The sequence below is a fragment of the Pieris rapae genome, chromosome 11 (genome assembly GCF_905147795.1).
Source record: "Pieris rapae chromosome 11, ilPieRapa1.1, whole genome shotgun sequence".
Taxonomy (NCBI): domain Eukaryota; kingdom Metazoa; phylum Arthropoda; class Insecta; order Lepidoptera; family Pieridae; genus Pieris; species Pieris rapae.
In genome coordinates, this window is record NC_059519.1 from 1,541,985 (window position 1) to 1,564,906 (window position 22,922).

General features: G+C 32.7%; 2 protein-coding genes across 3 annotated transcripts in view; both read right to left on the reverse strand.

Annotated features, from left to right (window-relative positions):
- Positions 1-10,934: 10,934 nt before the first annotated feature.
- Positions 10,935-14,525, reverse strand: LOC110996898. The gene is made up of 3 exons (XM_022264793.2): positions 14,428-14,525; positions 13,672-13,891; positions 10,935-13,091 (listed from the first exon to the last, which is right to left on the reverse strand). Exons 1-3 carry the CDS (start codon positions 14,466-14,468, stop codon positions 11,295-11,297), a joined length of 2,058 nt encoding a protein of 685 aa, XP_022120485.2. The 5' UTR covers positions 14,469-14,525; the 3' UTR covers positions 10,935-11,294.
- Positions 14,526-18,392: 3,867 nt separating this feature from the next.
- The window catches only part of LOC110996904 (slit homolog 1 protein), an 89,048-nt gene continuing 84,518 nt past the window's right edge, over positions 18,393-22,922 (reverse strand). For both annotated transcript variants that reach the window (XM_022264801.2, XM_022264800.2), the window contains exons 10-11: positions 21,945-22,084; positions 18,393-20,602 (exon numbers count right to left, since the gene is read on the reverse strand). In XM_022264801.2, the coding sequence (XP_022120493.2) occupies positions 20,343-20,602; positions 21,945-22,084 (400 nt within the window). In that variant the 3' untranslated portion in view covers positions 18,393-20,342. The remainder of the gene's footprint in view (positions 20,603-21,944; positions 22,085-22,922) is intronic.

The following is a 22,922-nucleotide window of genomic DNA, read 5'->3' on the forward strand; positions in this document are numbered from 1 at the left end:
CGCTTTTAACTACTATAGGTAAGGACACACACGTTGCCAAAACCGCATAAAGCTAAATATCGCTGTCTTGCTCTTGGGATAATCAAATCGTGATTAGAAGCTTCCTATAAATCATATGTAATAATACATATCGTACAAAGTTGAAACAGTACTTCGATAATTTGTCATATATATGACAACATTTTTTCTGTTTGACATCTGCTACACGATCTAGGAATACAGATTTATAAATGTCTTAATTAAAGTACACGCCATAACAATAGTTTTGTATAAAAGTTTCTTTGTTAAACAAATAAAGTGTGTATAAAAATATTGTTCAAAGAATTAATATTTGTTATAAAAATAAAAGCAATACAACAATACACATGTCCTATATATGTATCTGCAATAAGAATCATACACTAAAAAGCGCCTTTAATCTTCATTTATGTATATTCACTTAGTTGTACTAATACAATACATACAATTAAAATAATTATATAAATAGGTGGGCAACTGGCGGCCTTATCGATCCCTTTTAGGCAAGGTTTATTCTTATTTTTATTATAATTCCTAAAGCTTATAAAGCACTTAATAGAAGCTTTTTTATTTTAATTATCTTGAAACATAATTGTAAATAATGATAATTAATTTAGTTATGGTACAGTACAGTTTCTAGTGCATAAAGATATATCTAATAGTTTGGCAAATAATGTCATGTTAACATTATAAATAAACTCGTATTGTTGCTCGTAGCTACTAAAAATCATAATACATTTGACTAATTTTTCCCCTGTCAAAATTCACCCGGTTGTGTCGCGTCAAATATCTGACGAGCACACGTCTCTGAGCAATGCACTATATAGCGACATAGCATCCAATTAAAATGTATCTGCCCGAAATCGATTGGATATTTGCCATATTTTTGCCTATACGTTTGAAACACGAGCCAAGACATGTGTTAGTGAAAAAGTATTATTATAAAAAGGAAATGAAATATCTAGTGAAATACAACAGGAAATATTCTTTCGTCAGGCTCAAGTTAAAGGTTATTGTGAAATTGGAATTGTATTTTTTGTTCACTGATTGTGGTTATAATGTGACATTAACGCCATAGAAAAGCGAGATATTTTAAGATTATGGATAGTTATTACGTTTATTAAAAATGTGTGCGTATACTAGTGTACACACGTAAGAAGTGAAAATTATTTATGACCTTATTTTTCGAACAATGATATGCAATTTTACAGGAATAGGTTAAATAAATTACATAAAGTTAAACAAAAGGCTTTAATTATCATAGACATGAATACAAATGATACAATTATTTCAATTTACCTTATTACTGAGATTATTACAGAATTTCATTTTTTGTAATAGAATATTATGACTATCAATGTTATCGTTATTATATGTTTTATTATATAGGCTTCTAATCTCTTCGTTCAACCATAGTACGGACAAGAAAAAGATGCACGTAACGGAATAATGTGACGCGTAACGGAAAAATGTGATGGTAAATCTTAAAGCCGATAAAGAAGTTTAACTTCAACAAGAAATCAGCGGCACTCCAACCTCTTAAGATTTCTGTATCTGTTTCAGGTGAGCCTCCTGCCCGTTTGCCCCCTGTTCAAGAGAAGAACGTACCAATTCTTGAAAGGCCCCCGACACACTTGCGAGCCCATTAAGATTGTTCAAGTATTTCTCTGAACATCAGGTGAGCCTATTAAATATCTACTTAAATCCAAATGGATTTAAGTAGATATTTTTATTTATTTATCAAAGTTCATTACATCATTTTTATATTCCTAAAGTGTATGGTACACGCTAGCTCTAAAATACATATGTACAATAAAAATATAATAAATACATTCACTTCCAATTTGAAATTCTAAATTACTAATGACCAAGCAATTTACATGCAAACAAAAAAATCTGATTTTGTCCTAAGCAAATTCGTTTTCCGGCTGATTTAGTTCAGTTTTATAACAAAAGTTTTATCTCGCAAGATTTACGATAGTTGGGTTTCTTCTAAAACCTTATCAACTTCTCGAGTTGAAGTGAGCTTTTATATCTTCCACATTATTAAACTTGCAAACGAGTATGTACAAAACGGAGTGTCTGAGTTCGATTCATGGCGAATTACGGCCTTTAAGAAAAGAGCGTACCAATTCTTAAACGGACTGCAACGCACTTGCGAGCCTTCTAGCAATGTGAGTTTCCATGGGCGGCGGTATTATTTAACATCAGGCTCCTGCCCGTTTGCCTCCTATTAGATAAAAAAAATCTGGTACTACCTCCTACGAGCCTCATAATTTTGAAATAATCTGCCTTTTTCTAATATGCTAGCAATGAGCGCGCAAAGTTAGAATCCCAGTATCTCTTAAGTCGGGAACGCTGTTACTATATCAATACTTACATATAATATATAACATATAAATCGTATCAATATATACGTATAAAGTAGCTTTTGAATATTGATAACAATAAATACAATGCAACTTTTTTGTGTCTGCAAAAGCTTTTAACTAAAATGTTTATATGTAATAATCGCGTGAAGTTTAAAGAAATATTTAGATTAGGTCTGTAGTTATCAGATTCACCGCACATAATAAGAAAAGTGCCTTCGTTTTATTCAGTCTTATCTATAATGAAAGATAACAAAATCTGTAATGTTACTCAGTAATTCGTACCTTCGAAAAAAAGTTATGAGGATTTATAATTTAAGACATTTGTTATCCTTTTCCTTCATTCAAAATTTATAAAATACAGAATCTAGGTAGGAACTTCTTTCAACCAAGTCGATAAACTTTACTACGAATGTTCATACACTCCGGTTTAAGAGGCACCAGACGCGACCTTAGTACAGCCGAAAATAAAATGCCATTGCATTTTCTCGAGAAGATCTCCAATGGAAGCATTTGCAGTACGTGTTGTATGCTCCTGTGCTCCAATCGAGCACTTAACTGTCGGTCCTGCACCTGCTCTCGCAAGTTGGAAATTCAGGATATGAGGAGCTATGTATAAAAAAGTTTTTAAATAACTCTATCCATAGTTGCTTGTCGTTTAAAAAAAAATCAAATACACAACGACACGCAATACTCGTCGAGCGAGTTTGCTTATCTTGCCGAAGCCGCGTACAAATTATTTGAAGAAATCTATTAGGTATGAGGGTGTGCAATCAATTAATCAATTACCATCTCAAATTCGGAATATTGGAGTGTTTGACAAATTCAAAAGGCATTAAAGATGCATGTTAGAATGAACATAGCTGACTAAAATTGTTACGGCTAATGGCGACGTGTATCTCGCTCGTATATAATATATACATATTAATATTAAGTTTCTCATGTAAATAAAATATTTCTGTTTTGTAATGAGAAATAAAGTTCTTTAAACATTATGTAAAGAGCGCATATGTTTGTTAATGTCTAACATATTCACCCAACGTCACCTGGAGAACAGTTGACATCGTGTATATTTAGAAGCAATACAAATTATTATTAGGTACAACTACACAAACAAAATATGTTTGTCATTATTTGAAGGTCTGAATTTCCAAATATAACTTCCAGTAAATAAAACATAAATAGATCAGCCGCTACTCGCCAGTATTTATTATCCAGAAATGGCAGGTAAGACATGTCATTTATTAATTGAAGTCTATGTAACAATTATAATCAATTCTAAAACATGTGTTTTGCGTTTGAAAAGCTAAGTATAGCTTTTATCGTTTAATTTCTGAATATTTTAAAGATGCAAAATATCTAAAAACTGGTTAATTGTATACTTATAATATACACGACATCTTCTGACAACGCTTTAATATTGTCATCAATAGTTATTGTTTATACAGTAGGTACAAATACTATATATATTTTTGTTAATAATTAAAAGCGCATACTACATGTTAGCAATCATCGTACACTTGGAGCCAAAAGAGCCCTTTAGTTTTACCCACACCCATAAATGGTAATATATTGTATTCTCATTTCCTACGAATAATGTTGACTACGAAGTCAAGTTAGTTTTATGTAAGTTTAAAGCCAGTTAACACCCAGCTTCAAAAAAGTGTTTTATTTATTCGAACATCCTTCAACAACGGACACCGAACTTAACTCCTATCCTATATATTTTTTACAAAATATTTGAAATCGTTAAAAGGTATTTATAACTTTATCTCTATGGTTTATCGCGAAGTAATAATAGTGTTTATATACAACATCACAACGTTATGTAAACAATGGTTTGTGAATAAATAAGCTTTTGATTCCCTAGTATAAACGTTATGTGCAATAAGATTTTGGTAGATAGTTCTTAATAATAATTATGTTAACACACATTTTGGTTATATATTTGGTTCATGGACGTTATAATTCGGTCCTTTATACATACATTGATAGTAGGAATCCCTTTCTTTGTAATACGTCTCTTATTTGAAATGGGAACAAAAGTGGTAGCAGGTTGAAAAGAGACGGAAATATAGAAAAGAAGACTTAACGATTAAGAAGACTTATAACCGGAAAGGTATCAAGTGCTTCGGTTAGAAACTTGAAAGGTCATGAAAACGTTGCGAGATTGTATAGATGGCATCATTAGAAGCATGGAAACCATGATTCGAGACAGGAAAGTTATATACGCGAAGTATCATGGATGCGGAACCAATTAAAGTGCTAAATTAAATGGCATGAGTAGGTCAGAGCACTTCTTAATTGGTCGAAACTTATATGGAAAATATCCAGGGAAATATGGCTCAAGTAGAACCATTTCAGGAGCTTCAGAGGGAATGAGATTTAAAAATCATAAAGCCCTGGGGTAGATTAAGTGGTGATGGAGGCATCAGATTAAAACTTTACTAATTGATGAGTAGATGTATTGAAGTATGAGTAGATACAATAATAGGTGTAATTGATCTCATGGGCCAAGATCGCTTACCTGAACCGGTCAAATAGCTTGGTCTTGGTAACGCTAGATCGACACGTGGAAGAAGACCTGCTGCAGCTGAAAGCCAGAAATTTATGAGGTAGTTGATAGGAAGGAGTGCTGGAATATTGTCATTTCTGAGGCCAAGGCACTTTTTGTGCCGCGTGTGAGTGGGAGAGTTTAATATATGGGTGAAGATTTTATATCCATATAGAATCGTAGACATGGGAATGAATAAGTTAATAATGCCAGTTCATCTCTTCCGTTCTACGCCCTTGATTTGAGAACTGGCAGTAAATGTAAAATTAGAAGCCTTTAATTTTTCTTTTTTTGACGTTTGTAAGTGTACATTGTTACCTATATGAATAAATGATTTGAATTTGAAAAACTTAAGCCAGTTTAGTCTAATTGCACTGACAACTAAAACCAAAAATAAAAATTTCATGGTAAAACTGTATAATATGATTGTAAATAATGTATTGAAATAGCTAAAAGCCAAAGATAGAAATTGGAAATAATGTTTAGGTATACATGATAAAGTGTAATATAATTATTGGCCAGTGTTCAAACGTTTTAAATATAATATATACAAATTTATTGGTGCATGTGATTAATGTACATTTTATTGAAACCAGTGTTATTGTGGTTAAATAATTTGACTTATAATTTTAAACAGCATTATTGTATATATATTTATAGACTCAGTACCAACTTTTAGCTTCTATTTAATGTCAAATGAGTGAAGAAGCAAGAGTAGGGTCTAAGTCAGATCTCACGGTCTTTAGATAGATAGAGATGCTGAAATTGTTAGAGCCACTGGAACTTACTCCGCATTTTCGAGTATCGCTGACTAGTCCTTATCTCGTGAATTCTATATAAACGCATTTGTATTATGCTGCCTCATATTTTTAGTGACAAAGATTTGTATTCAGTGTAAAAAGATTATTTAGAATTTCAAAGTGAATTTATTCACTTTATTCTTTTCGTATAAAGTGTATTTTTACTTATTGTGTTAACGTAGGTTTAAGCTTTTAATATTACAATATTAATAATACTTACAGCAGTGTTTCCTTATTGGCTTCAGTACCTCTCAACCCTGAGATCGTAGGTTCGATTCCAATGGACTTTCTATGAGCGCATTTAATTCGAACGGTGAAGCAAAACATCGTGAAGCAACTGGCTTGCCTTAGACCTTAAAAAGTCGACGGGGTGTGTCAGGCACGAGGCTGATAACGATTTGCTTATAAGATTGACAAATGTACAGTAATACCCCGACTTACGCTACCTCGACTTACGCCAATTCGGAGTAACGCGATTTAATTTTCTCGTTTATTCGTTTTTTGTTTGAACGCCGCGCAGTTAAAGTCAAGCGGCGACGTTTGTTTCTGACTCCCCCCGCCCGCATTATTATTCGTTTAGTTTACAACAGGCACAGACGTGTAGTGATGTAAACTGTGTAGGATAGTGATGATGTTCAAGAGCTTGTGGATTCACACAATGAGGAGGTCACAAATGATGAGCTCATTTCAATGCGTGAACAAGTCACAATGATGAACAATGATGATTCTTTGGATCCAGTTCAATTGGAAGATCAAATGACAGTTGGAAACTTGACAGAAGCCCTCAGTTCGATTGAAAAAGGGTTAACAATTTTGGAAAGCATAGACTCCAATGAATAGCGCATTTTTGTTACAAAACATGTAATTAAAAAATTACTAGGATGCTACGAGGAGATGTACGGGAGAAGACAACGACTTTGTAATTACAATTTATGAAACCTTCTACATCAAACTAACTTCGGATTGCGTTTATACACTCTTTTAATATACATAGTTTGTCATAATAATCTAGAATGAGATACTAATTATTTAATTATAAATTATTGTTTTATTTAGTCTCCAGTCCCAATTAAACATACTTTGTATGTCTTTATATGCAAATTTGTACCCCGACTTACGCGAAATCGACTTACGCGGATAGCGCTCAGTCCCACCTATCGCGTAAGTCCGGGGTATTACTGTACATGAAACAGATACAGAAATAAGAGATATGAGAGAAATACAGAGGCCTAAAATATTTTTTTTATTTAAGGAATGGATTCTATCGTCTGATAAATAAAAGTGCGTCCGTAAAAACCACACTTGCAAATTAAACTTCTTTGTAAATTAATTATTACTAAGGTATAAGCCCCAATATTGATCATGTACCATTATATGATCACTCCATGTATTTGTATATCTATATTCATATTGTTTACACACATAAAAAATCTGCGTTTACTGCACGTGAATGTAACGTTGCGACAGAATTGCCATCTAACGTTCTATTATGTAACTACTAAATGAATACATCAACCAATAGCGTGTATTTTTTCTCGATCTCCCTTTCTCACTCACTCTCGATCAGTCTCAACCGCTCTCTCCCAAAATCAACGACAAAAACGTTTTTTCTTCGACAAAAACGCTGCACTTCGTGACGTTCATTCGTAAAATTTTTACCCTCATGCGCCTAAGTTTCACTTCAAAAATATTATTATTAATTGCAATCTTATGCCTGCGTTCGAAAGTTCATAGAATATTTTCAATATTTATATAATAATATGAATGCCGTCACAATTTTTATTACTATACCGTTGTTTCAATATTTTTTGTACCAGTAGCCGTTTGGTGTTGAGTGGAAAATCTCACGTTTTACAGCTCGATATAAACCGATTGCGTACAATATATCCAACGTCGAATTTTTATTTTAACGAATCGCTTTTAATATTGTAGTTAATATGTGATGCAATGGATTCACACAATACAGTGTGCACATTGAAAGATGGCAATATATATTTGTATACCAGTGTTGGTCTGTCTTGCGACTTGATTGTTGGACTCTCATTCTCGAGGAACTTTCTTTCTATATATTTAACACTCGCTAGTACTGTGAAGGAAAACATCGTGCAGAAACGGGCATGTCTTAGATCCAAAGAAGTTGACGGTGTATCAAAGATATAAGGGCCAGCAACGCACTCGCGAGCCCTCTGGCATTGAGATTGTCCATGGGCGGCGGGGCGGTATCACTTAACATCAGTGGAGCCCATAGTTCTATAAAAATTACCTTTTTTTATAAAACCGGTGGCAAATTGGCAGAAGACTAATCTGATGTTAAGTGGTGCCGCTGCTCATGCATGCTTACACTGCTGCTGCATCACTTCGCTGTTGATTTTAAAGAATAAAACACTCTTTTCTTGCAGAGTCAAATTGTTTTGAAATAAAACAATTTGACTTAGGATTAGGATACTTGCATTTCGTTCCACATAATGGTGCGTGGCAAAAAGGTTCTTGTTCATTAGAAAAAAAATCACAAAACAGGTACAGATATATTTTATTGTCCAAACTTCATAGCCTCTGAACAACAAACCACTGTAACAATCCAGTTATTATAATTAGGAAACATATAATATAATGTAAATTTTGTTATATATATTCGTTTAATGATGGACAGACGAGCCTGTATCTAACAATAGGCAACCTACGCCACATGACATCGATAAATGGGCGGCTGTCAACTGATTTTGTGAAAAATATTTCAAAGCTGAAATATCTACAATTATACAGCTTTGCATCGCCGAAATCCGCTAAAAATAATATTTTTCAACTTCATTTTAATTCATTATATTTATCATTATTACATACCTTTAGTCGAAGTGTATTGTTGGTGAAGCATTCGAAATGAAAAAAACAAATAAATCATAACCTACTTTAATGTCCTAAAACCCCTGGATGGGGCACAGTGAGTCTTTGGGTCTTGAGGAGTACTTCATCTCGCACCAATTATTTCTACGCTTCCGCTTTCTTAGCCTTCTTTAATCACCTGCGTCGCTAGATCTGATGGCTTATCGGAATTTATCGGCAGCTCTCCGAAAGTGAGTAAATTATGACTAAAATGGTAAATATAAATCAGTCAAAAGTAAGTATTGTTTGACTGTTTCGGTAGTCATCAATCACCACGACTCCAATCAATCGATCTCAAATCATGAAAAAAATTGTCAACTAGGAACGAAATAGATATTTTGTACACTTTAATTAATATTGGGACTGATGAAGTTGAAATTGGCAGGGTTTCATTGATTTATCTTTTTTTGATTAATTTAGTATTGATTAAATTTGCGCCTACCCTGCAATCCATTTGCAGCTATACATTTATGGACTGACCGACTTTTAAATACGTTGTGTTCATTCCCTGAGGATTAATACTTAATTTCTTAGAACGTATATCAAAATTTTAAAATAGCCATGGTAGTGGTGATGTCTATGTTAGGTCTCTGACAGGTAACATACAATATTGTTTAATCTTATATAAAGCTAAACTATTGGGACTAGCCAATTATATAGACTCATGTGTCCGAAACTTTGATGAGTGGTCTACTTAAGTACATGAAATATCAAGGTCCTGCCCTTGGCCTTGTATGCTAATTATTGCACATGTATCGTCTATTATGTCATTAATTGCGTCTACCTTTTGGCACGCGGCTTCGTATCGTAGACAACCGAATGACCGACCTTTTATCTAATTGATTGTACAGGTGTTACATAATTAATTACGTACATAGTATATTTAAAACATGCGACAGCTAATTCGTTTTTTTTCTTTGTTCGAAATTTGAATTTATATAAATATATGTTATAGATGTTCTGTAGGGACAGTAATATGAATTATGCTCTTTCGTTACGTTCACTAACAGCATTAGGTGTTGCCAGTGCCGGTGCAGAGATCAAGCTAAAACACAACTATAATTGCTATAACAGTAATTTAAAATGGAAAATAAAGCGGCATTGGAAATATTCACGTCTGTAGCTGAGCATGATGTACAGCCTTGACTCGTACAACTATCAGACATAATTTTCAATTTTTAAAATGCTGGATCTTATTTCCAATTGTTGAAAGGTCGGCAACGCACTTACGAACCTTCTGGCAGTGTGAGCGTTCATTATCACTTATTAGCCATTGAATTTGATTAAAATTGTTAAACCTGTGCAAGAATACTAGTATTTTTCCCGATTATAATGATTTATGATTTTACTTAATTCTGAGATGACTACTTAGGTAATTAATATTCCTTTCTCCTTAATGTGATTTTACTTGCCGACCTATTTAGTACATATACCAACATGGAATTTTGCAATGCTACCCTGGAGTAGCATAGCAAAAATTTTCTGAAGTCTCTGGAGACTGTTCGGTTTCCCGGAATGAAAACTTTGAGGTTTTAGTGTTATTTTTCTCTTTATATAAACCTTTGACCTCAAGTAATAAGTTACTAAACTTCATGAAAAATTTAATAAAAAATAGGCCTTAATCGTAGAGGTCGTATAAATCGTAGAAAATTAAGGGTTGTTTTTAATTTTGTATGCTTTATCATAACAAAAATTAAACCAAACAAAAAACCATCTCTGAAAATTGGGAACACGGGACACGTCTTAACATAGGACAGGATAATTTTATATATTATATGATAGTTAAGATCAATTACCAGGAGAGCTGCCATTCAAAGTTGACCATTTATATACCATATATACCATAAGAGTTGAGAGTTATAATTAATGTATATGTGCGTAAAATTTGCGATGTCACATTTTCTTTTTTAGTTTTAAAACAAACAATATGCATTTGTATTTAGACCTTATAAATAAATTCGTACTACGCCCTTGATTCAGTAACTGTTAGTAAATTTAAATTTAGAAGCATTGCATTTGCGTCAATAATCAGTTAAAATTGTTCAATATGTTGATAACGAAATGAATAAATTATATTTTGATTCGAGATACGAACATCCAAATATAGAATATGAAATAGGATTCACTATGTGTGTGGTAGGCTTCCTACTACTTCATTGTCCCGTATAACTCGTAAGCTCTAAAACACAACTGTAAGCTACTAAATAAGTATTAATTAGCACTATTTAAAATTAGTACAACTTTATAAATAAATATAAAATACATTTATAAGAAAATATTTTTAAATTTTAATCAACAATAAAAAAACTATATTTTTAAAAATAATTTAATAAAACAATACAATTCTTAATTTGTAATTCCAATATACACGAAATAGAAACGTCAATGTGCCAAGAGATCTAATAGACCGATACTCAAACGCTTCAGAGCTACAGTTGCTTTTGATACAGCCATTAAAATAGATACATTTCTCAGACAATACTGTGTGTCAGAAACAACTGTACGAATCGATTCACTATGAGCACCGTAGTAGCCAAACGTCTTTAATGAGACCCGGGTAAACTATTTCTCGTATCTCTTAATACCATGATTTATGATAGCTCTGAACGGTGATCTGTAGACAAGTGATTTATGAATACATTTAGCTCAAAACAATTATTGTTTCCGTGCCATTTAATTTCTAACCGCGTCGTATGGCGTGTCGTAGATTTTTTCGTTTAGCGAGTAATATGGCAGCGAGTCATTAGTGAAAATGTTAGAGAAATGGTAGTCTGTAGGAGATTTATACGTTGATTTTAAAGATTGTTTCTTTCGCCATTGCGTTAATTGCTCATGGGTTGGTTGTAGTGCTGATATATAGCTCACTTCATTGCTACTGGAGCTGAAAGACTCGGATCTATCCAAATTCGATACACTTTGTGGATGCGATGTAACAAAAAAGATTTTCTTCCCTAAATTATCATCATTTGAGTGATCAAAGCTTCGTAAGGGTACTTTGGGAGGTAGAATTAATGCATTGATTTCTTTATGTTTGACAAACACAATTCGTTTGTTTCCTTTCAATAGATTTGGGTTGCGATGAATCAACGCATAAACGCAGATAGCGCCACAGATCAGGCATATAATCGACAGAATTGTAAAGCCAATAATCATGAATTTACTCTCTGAATATCCGTTCATATCACTTGATATAGGGAACTTATAGGAAACACACTGACTAGACTTAATAATGGAAGAACGCAGGTCAAAGAGGCAGAAAGTGTATTGCACACCATAACGCTCATCGAATATTTTTAAAACATCTGGAATGGAATTAATACAATACACGTCTTCTGGACAACTCGATTCAAACCAAAGTAGTCCTTGTTCTGGAGACAGATTCTTCGGTGACAACTCTACAATGGATAGTTGATTGCTGCGCACAGAAAATGTCAAACTTAACCAATCACTGTCTGGAGCCTCAGGCCATAAATTTGAACTTCTAGCTGTTGTCAGTTCTTCTATTTCTAATCTATTTAAACGACAACCATTATTATGTACATGAGAATCAACTCTAAATACTTGACATGTTGAGTTGTAGCACACGCCATTTATATGAAATGTACGTGTTTTGTTTTTTGATTCATGCTCGTCATCTTCATTGCCATCGCCCAGTTCTAAATCGGGCTGGGGCTTCGCATTTCTTTTACAATAATCGTTAAAATCTGAAAATGTATGACCTCTCAAAATTTCAGGATGACGACATATTGGATCCACAATTATAAGACCACTTGACGACAACTCTCTTATATCAGAGAAAGAACAATTGCAATACCACAAATTATCGTGTAAAGCTATTCTTGGTGTACGCGGGATCACTTTTCTAAACAATCCATCAGAAATGACGACCAAATAGTTGTCATTTAAATATATCTTCTGTATATGATCCAAAGGATCAAAAGTTCCCAATCCAAGATAGCTTATACGACAAGAATTTAAATGAAGTATCTTGCACATTCGTATCTGTGAAAAGCTGAACTTGTCCAGAATGCTGTAAAATGGATTCTGTGAAAAATCAACAACGCTAATCGCTCTAAGGTCCGCCGATCCAGTAAGATTTCTTGGATTCCACTCAAAGCCCGCTTTTATATCCAAGAATTCTAAAGTATCGTCAACAGCTTGCAATGCGTTCCTGGTTACATTTTTGAAAACGCAATCTTTGATGTATAGTTGTTTGAGGCCTGTCAATCCCATTAAAGTTTCGGGTTCCCAGCTCGATAACCCGACCTTTTCCAATATTAATGTATCCAATTTACTAGAGAAGTGCGTATTGAAAGCGCGGTGTGGGATGTGCTTCAGATTGCCGTCAATAATCGCTAGTTCATTAACATGTGAGCGTATTTTAGACAACCAATTCTGGGGTAGTGTGTTATTTGGAAAGTGTGGGCGTTGTAAGGTTAGTACTATTGTTGGGCAGATAGCGTTAGTTTGCTGGAACAAAGAATGATATTAATTACTTATTATATTAGATGTTTCTACTATGTATTTGTGTGTTGTTCCTACGAGAATGTAAGTGCGTGCTCCTATTTCACCATGCCTCCTGCTGATAGAGGACAAATCCTTGTTTTTAATTTATTTTATTATTTTTAATACTCAAGATGTCATATAGAACATGGTGTAATGGTTGCAGCACTTTACAAATGCCTATGTTCATCAATGCAGGATCGGATAACGCTGAATCTTAATTATATAATCATTCTTAAATTCGCGTCAGTAGTTCCTTTCCAATATTTTTTTTTGTAACAGGAGGGTTACTTGCAGGAGGCTCATCTGATGATAAATAATACTGCCGCCGATGGATACACTATGTCATAGAACTCGTAAGTGCGTCGCCGGCCTTTTAAGAATTGATACGCTTGAACGGCCCTAAGTCAAATCAGTTCGGATACTTCAGTGGCCAACTGGTTCCTCATAGCGGTGATGTATGTGTAGATAATACCATAAACACGGACGATAATATTAACAGTACTGTCTCGGTTACCATAGTAACCGTTATATAACGTTTACTCACCCACGCCGCCTCGATAATATCGTTCTCATATTTCTCATAATATGGTGTTTCAAAACAAACCACTCTACAGTTATGAATCCTGCATCTTGAAAGTTGTTCATACTTCGAAGGTCGTGCCTTTAAAGACATGAGCAGAATAAGTGTAAAACTCGATACAATGATAATTCCGAAAAATAATTGTACAATCCATCGAAGCCATCCTTTGCTACATGATGGATTTCTGGGGAGATGAAATAAATTTTAGATCGCTATTACTGGCAGGCGTATTTTTTTACTGGTGTGAATTAACATACAACTTATATATGAAAGCAAATATATGATATTAAGGGCCTGTTTAACATTGTATAGATAAAGTAACAATTAATAGCCATGCAACACATAAATTATTCGAAGGATCCGAAAAAGTTCCGAATAAGATACTTCGCGTTTCATGAGGAATAGCGCTATCTGACAGTCGTGAAACGCAATAATAGTGTTTATCCTACCAATAAGTAATAAATACCTTATTTGGAGCTTATCCGGACATTGTGAAACAGACCCTTAACATATTATAGTAATATTAATCTTATTAATATTTTTTCAACACTTTAGTTGTAAATATCGCGGATTGGATTGTAAGGATCCAATTTTTGTTAAGCTCATATATGGAGCAAACACACGGGGCCTCTTTCAGTTTTGATTTTTGTAAAGTTCATAGCCTCTTTCCAAAATAATCATTTCACCTACAATCGAACCATTATAAAAAATTGATCTCACCTCAAAGCCGTGAAAATAGTTTCCTTATATTTCTCGGTCATATCAAAACTTTGCACTGCCAACCACTAACTCGTAATAACGACAAATGTCAATATTACGAATAATCCATGTTTGATAAGCCCGATAATAGCCATCTATCAAGCTTAATGTTGTTTCAAGAGGAACAAATATGTTGATATGTCGGAATTTCATGGGCAAGTGTGAATGATTGCCTTTTATTAAATACAAAGGCTTATTTCATGTAGTAATAATAATCTTTGTTTATTTTTTCACAAAAACTTCATACATGATAAGTTACAACTAATTATTAATGTATGTAAATAATTGTTATTTTTCTTTTATAGAAACATTAATGTATTTTGTGTCTAATAAAGTTCTTTCTTTCTTTCTTTCTTTCTTTTGAGGGATAATTATTGTTTATGTGAGAAGCCTGCTAAAGGATACAGTACCTGTGTTACAGGTCATCAGGCCTCCATCACTTCGGATCGACAATAGATAATAAATAATAGAGAATAGACAATTATGGTTATAGTAGGTTGTAACGTTAACAAAATAAGAAAATATATACATTTTTCTACAATAGTATATTCATAAGGGGTATGTGTGTGTCTGTGTATGTGTGTGTACTGAATTATTGACGTAATAATCTTACACAATTATACTCTAAATAATTATTAACTAATATTTACATAAAATTTTGTGTCAACTTTATACTCAACTTTACAATAATTAGGAACAATACGTGCTTTGGAAGATCTCATTAAAAATCAGCAAAAGTAAAAGCTTCATTTAGCACTTCTTCTGGTTAAGAATCAAATTTCAGGTACATGGATATCCTCTTCCAAGTTGGGACACCCATCAGCGCTAAATTTTTAACTTTTGGATAAGCAAATAATGGAAACTTAATTTTCATTCAGCTCCTCGGACAGACTAATTATACTTATACCTTTTTTGTTAGGGTTTTTCTCTTTTGAACGGACGCGTAATAATTAATTATAAGCTTGTTAAATACATACAATTTTTATTGTTCATTTTTGCAGGTTCTGAATTTACATTTACCCGAGTAAAGAGGAAAATGGCAGAGAATTCCTCGTATTTATGTATTGTATTGTAAAGGATTGTTTGAACGGTCGTTGAGTTTGCAAATGTACGGTGAAGGAATGTGTAAGTTTGAAACAGAAAATCTGTCAAAAATTTATACTTTTTATCAAAGTATAATAATACATAACAACAAGTAGACCGTAAAACCATACCTGCATCAAAATTGTAGGTAAATAGACGAGCCATATTTACATTTAAGGGAACTTTACATTTGAATTTCAACGAAAGCTCTTGTAATATCAAAATGCATTTGCTTCATGTAAATGTGCGAACGTATGTTATTTATGTAAACACAGTGGTCCTAGATTTGGGTTTATATTAATGCTATTAGAAATATATTTTCAAAATATTGTAGTAACGTGAATACGTAAAATGCCTTTAACATAAATGCTAATAACATTTATTAACATAACTTTTACAAATTTAAAGAAAACACTTTTACAGAGATATAGGACTCTGTGAGTCAAAAACCTTTTATCGTTTAGTCGATATCAACTCCGGGGAAATAAATACAGATAATATAACTTTTTTACAGCTTTGATACTTTTTGACATTCAACACCTTTTTGTCTTCAGTCACCGTGACCACGCACGCTGTAAAGCACGCGAAATGGCTGAAAAAAAATTCAAATTATGTGAAATAATTATAAGTTTATATTTATACATAGCTTCAATCCGTTAAAAATTGTTTTCTTTAAATACTAATAACATAACCTTTTTTCGAGAATTTGTCAGATATAGTTAGCGATAGATTTTTTACTGTCTGTTACGACTGGATGGCACTCATAGTCATAAGTGATAAAGACTGCACGTGAAGGGGGGTTTTTCCGAGTCTCTTTTTCTTTTAAGGCATTTTTAAATTAGTTTGTGTATGTAATTTTGTTTCATACGTTGATGTAAACCTCATTTCAAGTAGATAAAGGAAGGGAAAAATATTCTTAATTGAAATTCTGTGTATTATATTCACTGATTTAGTTGTAAACATTTTAAAGTATCGCATGTCTAGCGGTTCATGTTTCATTTTATTGCCCGCCGCTGAGGGAACACGTAACCTCAAGATAGAGCAAAGATAAAGGCGTTTAAAACAGGTCAAGAATGAGTCAAAGAAAATCTTTTTAACATTTTTAGGCACTAATTGTTAAATCAATATCTGGACAATATTATCTTTATTTGTCAATCACTAAGTTAAAGGGATATTTTTGATCCTTCGTCTACTTTTTTATATTTATTGTATTGCAACAGTATTCAAATTTGTGTATTGAATATTAAAACACAACGCCACTCTTTTTAATCGCCAAGTTTTTCTTTTACATAACGTTTATGTACGTTATCATGTGTCATTTAAAAATACTTATTTATAAACAGAATTGTTGAGTTATTTTAAATAACAAACCATCCCTTTGTTACACTATTTATTTGTTGTTTGTGCAGATGCTATAAATATTTTTACAGACATCCTACAATTCCAGTAATTTTTCAAAGCGTACAGTTTTATTGCGCGTCTTGAGAAAATATATAATGTTACCATTGTCTGGAGAAATCTCGACGATAAAGCTAATACGATGTCTCTTGATCCCGTGGAAGCAATAAATCAAGTGTCGAATTCAACAACATTTTCAATTTATAGACCGAATTTCGAATAGGTCAAGGTTTTTTCTTTATATCCCATATTAGGACATGTTTTCTTTAGTATATGAGTAAAAATTTTCCTTCTGAATTCAAAATTTTTATTAATTTCATGGACATAGATCAGAGTAATACCTCATAAGAAATAAATTTACTTGGTAAAGGAATGGGGCAAACCCATAAATTTTCTCATATAAGTAGGTTACTAATACGCCAATGTTTTTTTATGATTTTACATAGACTGTGCTAACATTTACGTTAAGTCTGTACGAAAGAGGGTTGGTAAAAGTAAAAAAAAATATATCAGTGGCGCTACAACCTCTTTAGGTACTGGCTTCAGATTTCTGAATCTGTTTCATGATCATTTTTAAATCTAATAGGCAAGTAGGCGATCAGTCTCCAGTGCCTGACACACGGCGACTTTTTGGGTCTAAGACATATCGGTTTCCTCACGATGTTTTCCTTCACCGTTCGAGCAAATGTTAAATGAGCACATAGAAAGAAAGTCCATTGGTGCACGACCTCATACCTGAGGACGTAGGTTCGATACCTACGTCCTCAGGTATGAGGTCGTCAGTCGCACGCTGAAGCCACGAGTCTAATGCTTGATTCGTAAAGGTTAAATAGAAATTAAAATTTTCAAAGCACATTAAACATATACCCGATTCCATTCCGAGAAAATTATGTTCCAACGAGAAAAGCGGAAAATGATCCCGTAACGGAAACAATAAATCAAACGACGCGGTATTGCTGCGCTCCTATTAGTTTCTACATTTACCTTGTACCTGTAACATATTACTGTAATTGAAAGCTACTATTTCTGCTGTATATTTTGTTTTTTAAATGACAAATGGTCAAAACTATATAACCTGTAGACACTTAAAGACATAGTAACACGAATATAAATAGATATAAAAATAAATAAAAATATCTTTAACTTATTTGTTAAAAAATATTTTGATATATTAATTATTAGTAGTAGAATTTAGTATAGTAGTAATTTCACGTTCTTCTATTTCACCTTTGGCCTTAATGTTTTATATAGGAACTTTAAATTTCATAAAAAATTGCGTCTTGATATATACAAATATTTTCACTCCCAGGGATCCCAACTTCATATGTAGGAAAACAAAATAAAACACCATTTACCATATTTAAATTTTTATTGAAATCAAAGTTTATATTTTTACAGCGAAATATAAGAATTAGATTTATAACATAATAAATGTGACCATAAACCCTTCACAAAATATATATTTGAATACTGGGTTTTGTATTCGGTTCTTAAAATTTATTGCTCAAGGAACACACACATATAACACACATTTATATATTTAAGCGCTCACAACAATGATTAACAGTGAATATACGATAGACGACTAAATATATATAAATCTTACATCTAATTGATATGCAATTTAAGGTCCATTAGGAATTTGATGACTTACTTTAGCGCAATTTCAAATTTTGCTTTAAAACTAAATTACTCTAATTACACTGTTTTAAATAGTAAAACAATGTGATAGACTGATTTAATTTCTGAATAAGAGTGATTTCAGAGTACAATGCACCGGTGCATCGATTGAGAACGACGTCAAATTGTGCGCCTACGAACTTTTTAAGATTTGCAATCATTACAAATTGCTCTTACTAATTCATACGTACATGGGATGTGAAATAATATTTGAGTATTTTAACTTGCGTCAGATTAGGAGATTAATTTAACTTGACATATAGTCGACATCTCCTTATACAGATAAACACGACATTTAGATATCGAAAAACTGGAATTACGAATAAACATGCAAAATCGATTTACGAATTGATTACACTAATCAGGTTACTTTGACTCCGCTCTTGGTGCTACTGATTTAAAAGTGCGATATAATAAAATTCAATATATCTTAATGACTATATGTATAAACGCCTGTCAAAAGAATACAAATTCGGTATTCAATCTCGCGTCTGTCAGGCGTCATACACTTTTGTATAATTTCATTTGGAAATATTCGCTCGAGCTTTTGTGTTATATACTGAAAACGCTATATGATTTTTTCTACTCGAATCAACACTTGTATATCGAAATATTCATATAAATTTTTATCAGACTAGGGGATATGTTACGATTATCACGTGAAATTTTATTTAAATTTTGATTTTGACAAACGTCCGCAAACATCAGTGTCTTACTAAACTTTCATCGTTTGCAGTCACATTTATTACTATTCTATCATCTAGTTAATTATGCTTAGTGAAATAATACAAAAATAACTATGCAACTAATAAATTCAGGAACTGAAAACCTCAGCGATTGAGTGTCTTAAAGCTTAAACATAATAAGAAAATTAAATCACGCTGTAAATTTTCCGAAACTTTGGCGCAAGATTAGCGTGGTAACGAATAACTTTTATAAGCTACATAATTTTAACCTATCAACAGCAATAATTATAATTTACTCAGAATTATCTAACACTTACCTACAAATTTAATTCTAAGCTACATCAAGAACATGGGGCTCTTAAACATAATGAATAAACAAGAGGTAGCGCAATTTGAAGGTAAATATTTTAAATGTCTACCCACTTATTTATAAAAACTAAATTAGTAAAATTACAAAACAAATTAATGTTCTTGTCCTTGTCTTTCAAATTGTATTCACTCTGTGTCAATAGAAGACGCATTCAGTTGTAATCATCCGAGTTTAGTTTTTATAATTAAGAGGGTATGTCAAGATTCTTGAGCCCCTAGGGTACTTAGATATAATACGATATCGTAATAGTCAACATGGTAAATGCACAAAAGCTTACGATAAATTTATAAAGGAGTAAATGATAAAAAATACAAGAAGATTTATATTTGGAATTAATGTGACGAAAAACGCGACAGTTTAGCTCATGGCATCACAAATCTCCACATAACACCGATTTAGACAACCTCCTTAGTTGTTCACTACATAAGGCGTACAACACGCAGTAAAAATGTATCACTCGCAAAAACTTGCCATCATATCACAAGTTGCCATTCCAAAAGACTACAATATTCAGCCCAAAAATTGATATGTATATGTTTATTGCACACATTGATCACCTTTTGCGAAGTGCGCGTATCGGTCTATCCGGCCACAGCTAGGCCGATTTGGCACTTCGCGGGACCTAAATGAAAGGATTAGATTAGGGATAAATTGACTTACTAGAGACCTCTTGCAGCGAGAACGATGAAGTTGATTACAAAGATGGGACAAGTGTTCGAAGCGCTCGATGGCCCGTAACCTGGTTTTCGTTTGCAGTTCATTTTCTCGAGTGGCATTTTAGCGACGCTGTACTCTCGGTGCTCGTTAGCCATGGTGCAGACAGTTCGTTTTTTTTGCATCATTTCGTCGTCCCTGTCTCTGAGACCGGACAGCCAGGCCTCGTACCATGCAAGATCGCAGTCGCAAATTAGAGGGTTATCTGTAATCAATAAATTTATTAGGTTATTTGTCCATTGAAATGTTATAATTTGATCGCCAAACTGAATTTTTTTTAGAGCACTCAATTGTATGTATGAGACATGTAAGGGGATTCAATACAAGCTTAAATCCAAGTTTGTGGCAATGGCGACCTTGTCCCCCAGCCGCCATCTTGAAAAAAGGGGTGAATACACGATTTTGGCTATATATATCTCCTAAACTATGCATCGTACAAAAAAAACATGCAATTCACACATGGCAGAAGTGAAACCTTTAAAACAAAGTTTTATAATTAATAATATGTAAATTAGAATTTTTTCACTATCTAAATGTAGGATTAATATTTTCTTTAATTTTTTTCTTTAATTTGATAAAAACTAAAATAATGAAAATTTGAAATTCGATGAAATGAAAAAGCGACAGTTTAAAAAGACAGACACGTAAATTCATAACATTTAACGTGGGAGCAAATGAGAAGCATTATACAGTGTAAAGTTTATTTGTACTGTACTGTATGTACGTACAGGTAGTGGTACGCTTTAAAACATGTCTTGTATTGTATATATATGTACGAGTATTGTCTACTAAATCGATATATGTATAAAGAAATTGGGTGTCAACACAAAAAAACAAATTACAGCTGAAATCGTTCGCAATGAGAATAGAACAAATGCTTTTCGAAAATATTCGACGCTCTCGTATCGACACTCACTTTCCACTCGTGCATTTTCCATTTTTAAAATGCTGCTGAATAATTTAATCAAAGAAACTTTTCTTTGAATTTCGAACATTCTATTTCGTTTTGTCAACTCATTGCGGAAACGAATTGCGCTGAAACTTTCCATTTACTTATCGAAATTAAGTTTTGAATAAAGAATTAAAGCGTACAAAAAAGCAACTGTATAAATGAAAAAAAGGAGATTTATGGAGCTTATTTAGGATGATATTACTTATTTATTTATTCCAGTACATTATTATACCTCAACAATTACTACTAATTCGATAGAACGGCAAAATAATTACCACACCAATTATTCTACATAAAAAACCATTAAAAAACATAATATGGATATTCATATTAATTTTATAGTTTATTTATGGTAATGGTTTTATTTTAGCAATCTGTATAAGAATAATATATAAAGTAACTACGAAATAATAGATGTTTATATTTTTGGATCATCCACTACAAAACTTAAACAAAATATTACATTTCTTCAAGAGGAAGTTTGGTATCAATTTACCTTAAACCTTCACAACCAGAAAAATTAAATTAATTAAAATCACATTTACTTTAATTTGATTTATTCTATAATGTTAGGATAAATTAAATTATTACTAACCCATAATATCAACGACTCGCAGCGTATCCAGTATCGGCTCCATGATCTCTTCGGGGATGTGTTGCAGCTTATTATTTTGCAGATTCAGCGTCTCTAATGAATTGAGATTGTCGAAACCCATTGTTGGCAGTTGATGAACCCTGGTTCAATTTATATTTTATATTGAGTTAAATATGCCATAACGTATGAAATACTACATTAAATTCTGAAAATTCCAGTTGTTGAGTGATAAAATGATATTCCTTGTTATATAAAACTATTCAATATATTCTAAAGCCGACAACTAGGTTCTCAAAACCTAATCGAACCTATTTATCTTAAATGCAAATAAAGTCTTAAAGAACTATTCTAGCACCTATTATTCTATTCAGTAACTTGATACTAATACAATAGAAACATATTAATACAAAATTTAAACTAAGAACAAAACATTACAAATAAACAAAACAAGATCGTAATTTTTGCCGCGCACCACGAAGGTCCATAGGTATCATTTAATATCAGATGAGCCTCCTGTATGATGTTTTTAAAATAATAAATTCGGAGCTCTCCATACGAAAACGAGAACCAAAGACAAGAGAGAGAGTTACAGATCTTAGAGCTATATAATATACGTCGTGGTCAATTACTTCAGCACAAAGCATCGCCCATCGATTTGTGAGTGAACCATCCATTGTTGACAGGTATTTCAACGCCATCAAATCAAAAATAAGGAACATCGAGAGGATTAAATCATTTAGAGTTGAATCTGTATACGAAGCGAATTTGATTAACTGAACACTGCATTTGCGATTGCTTTATTTCCTGTCATGGTTGCCAAAAATATTTGATGGCATAAAATAGAAACTTCCTCGGTAACAATTGATGTTTAATATTATTATATAATAAACTATATAGCCAATGAATTAAAAACATAGTGTTTAAAAGATTAACTGTATGATTTTATGAAAGTGATATAAAACCAAGAAAATCAGTCCA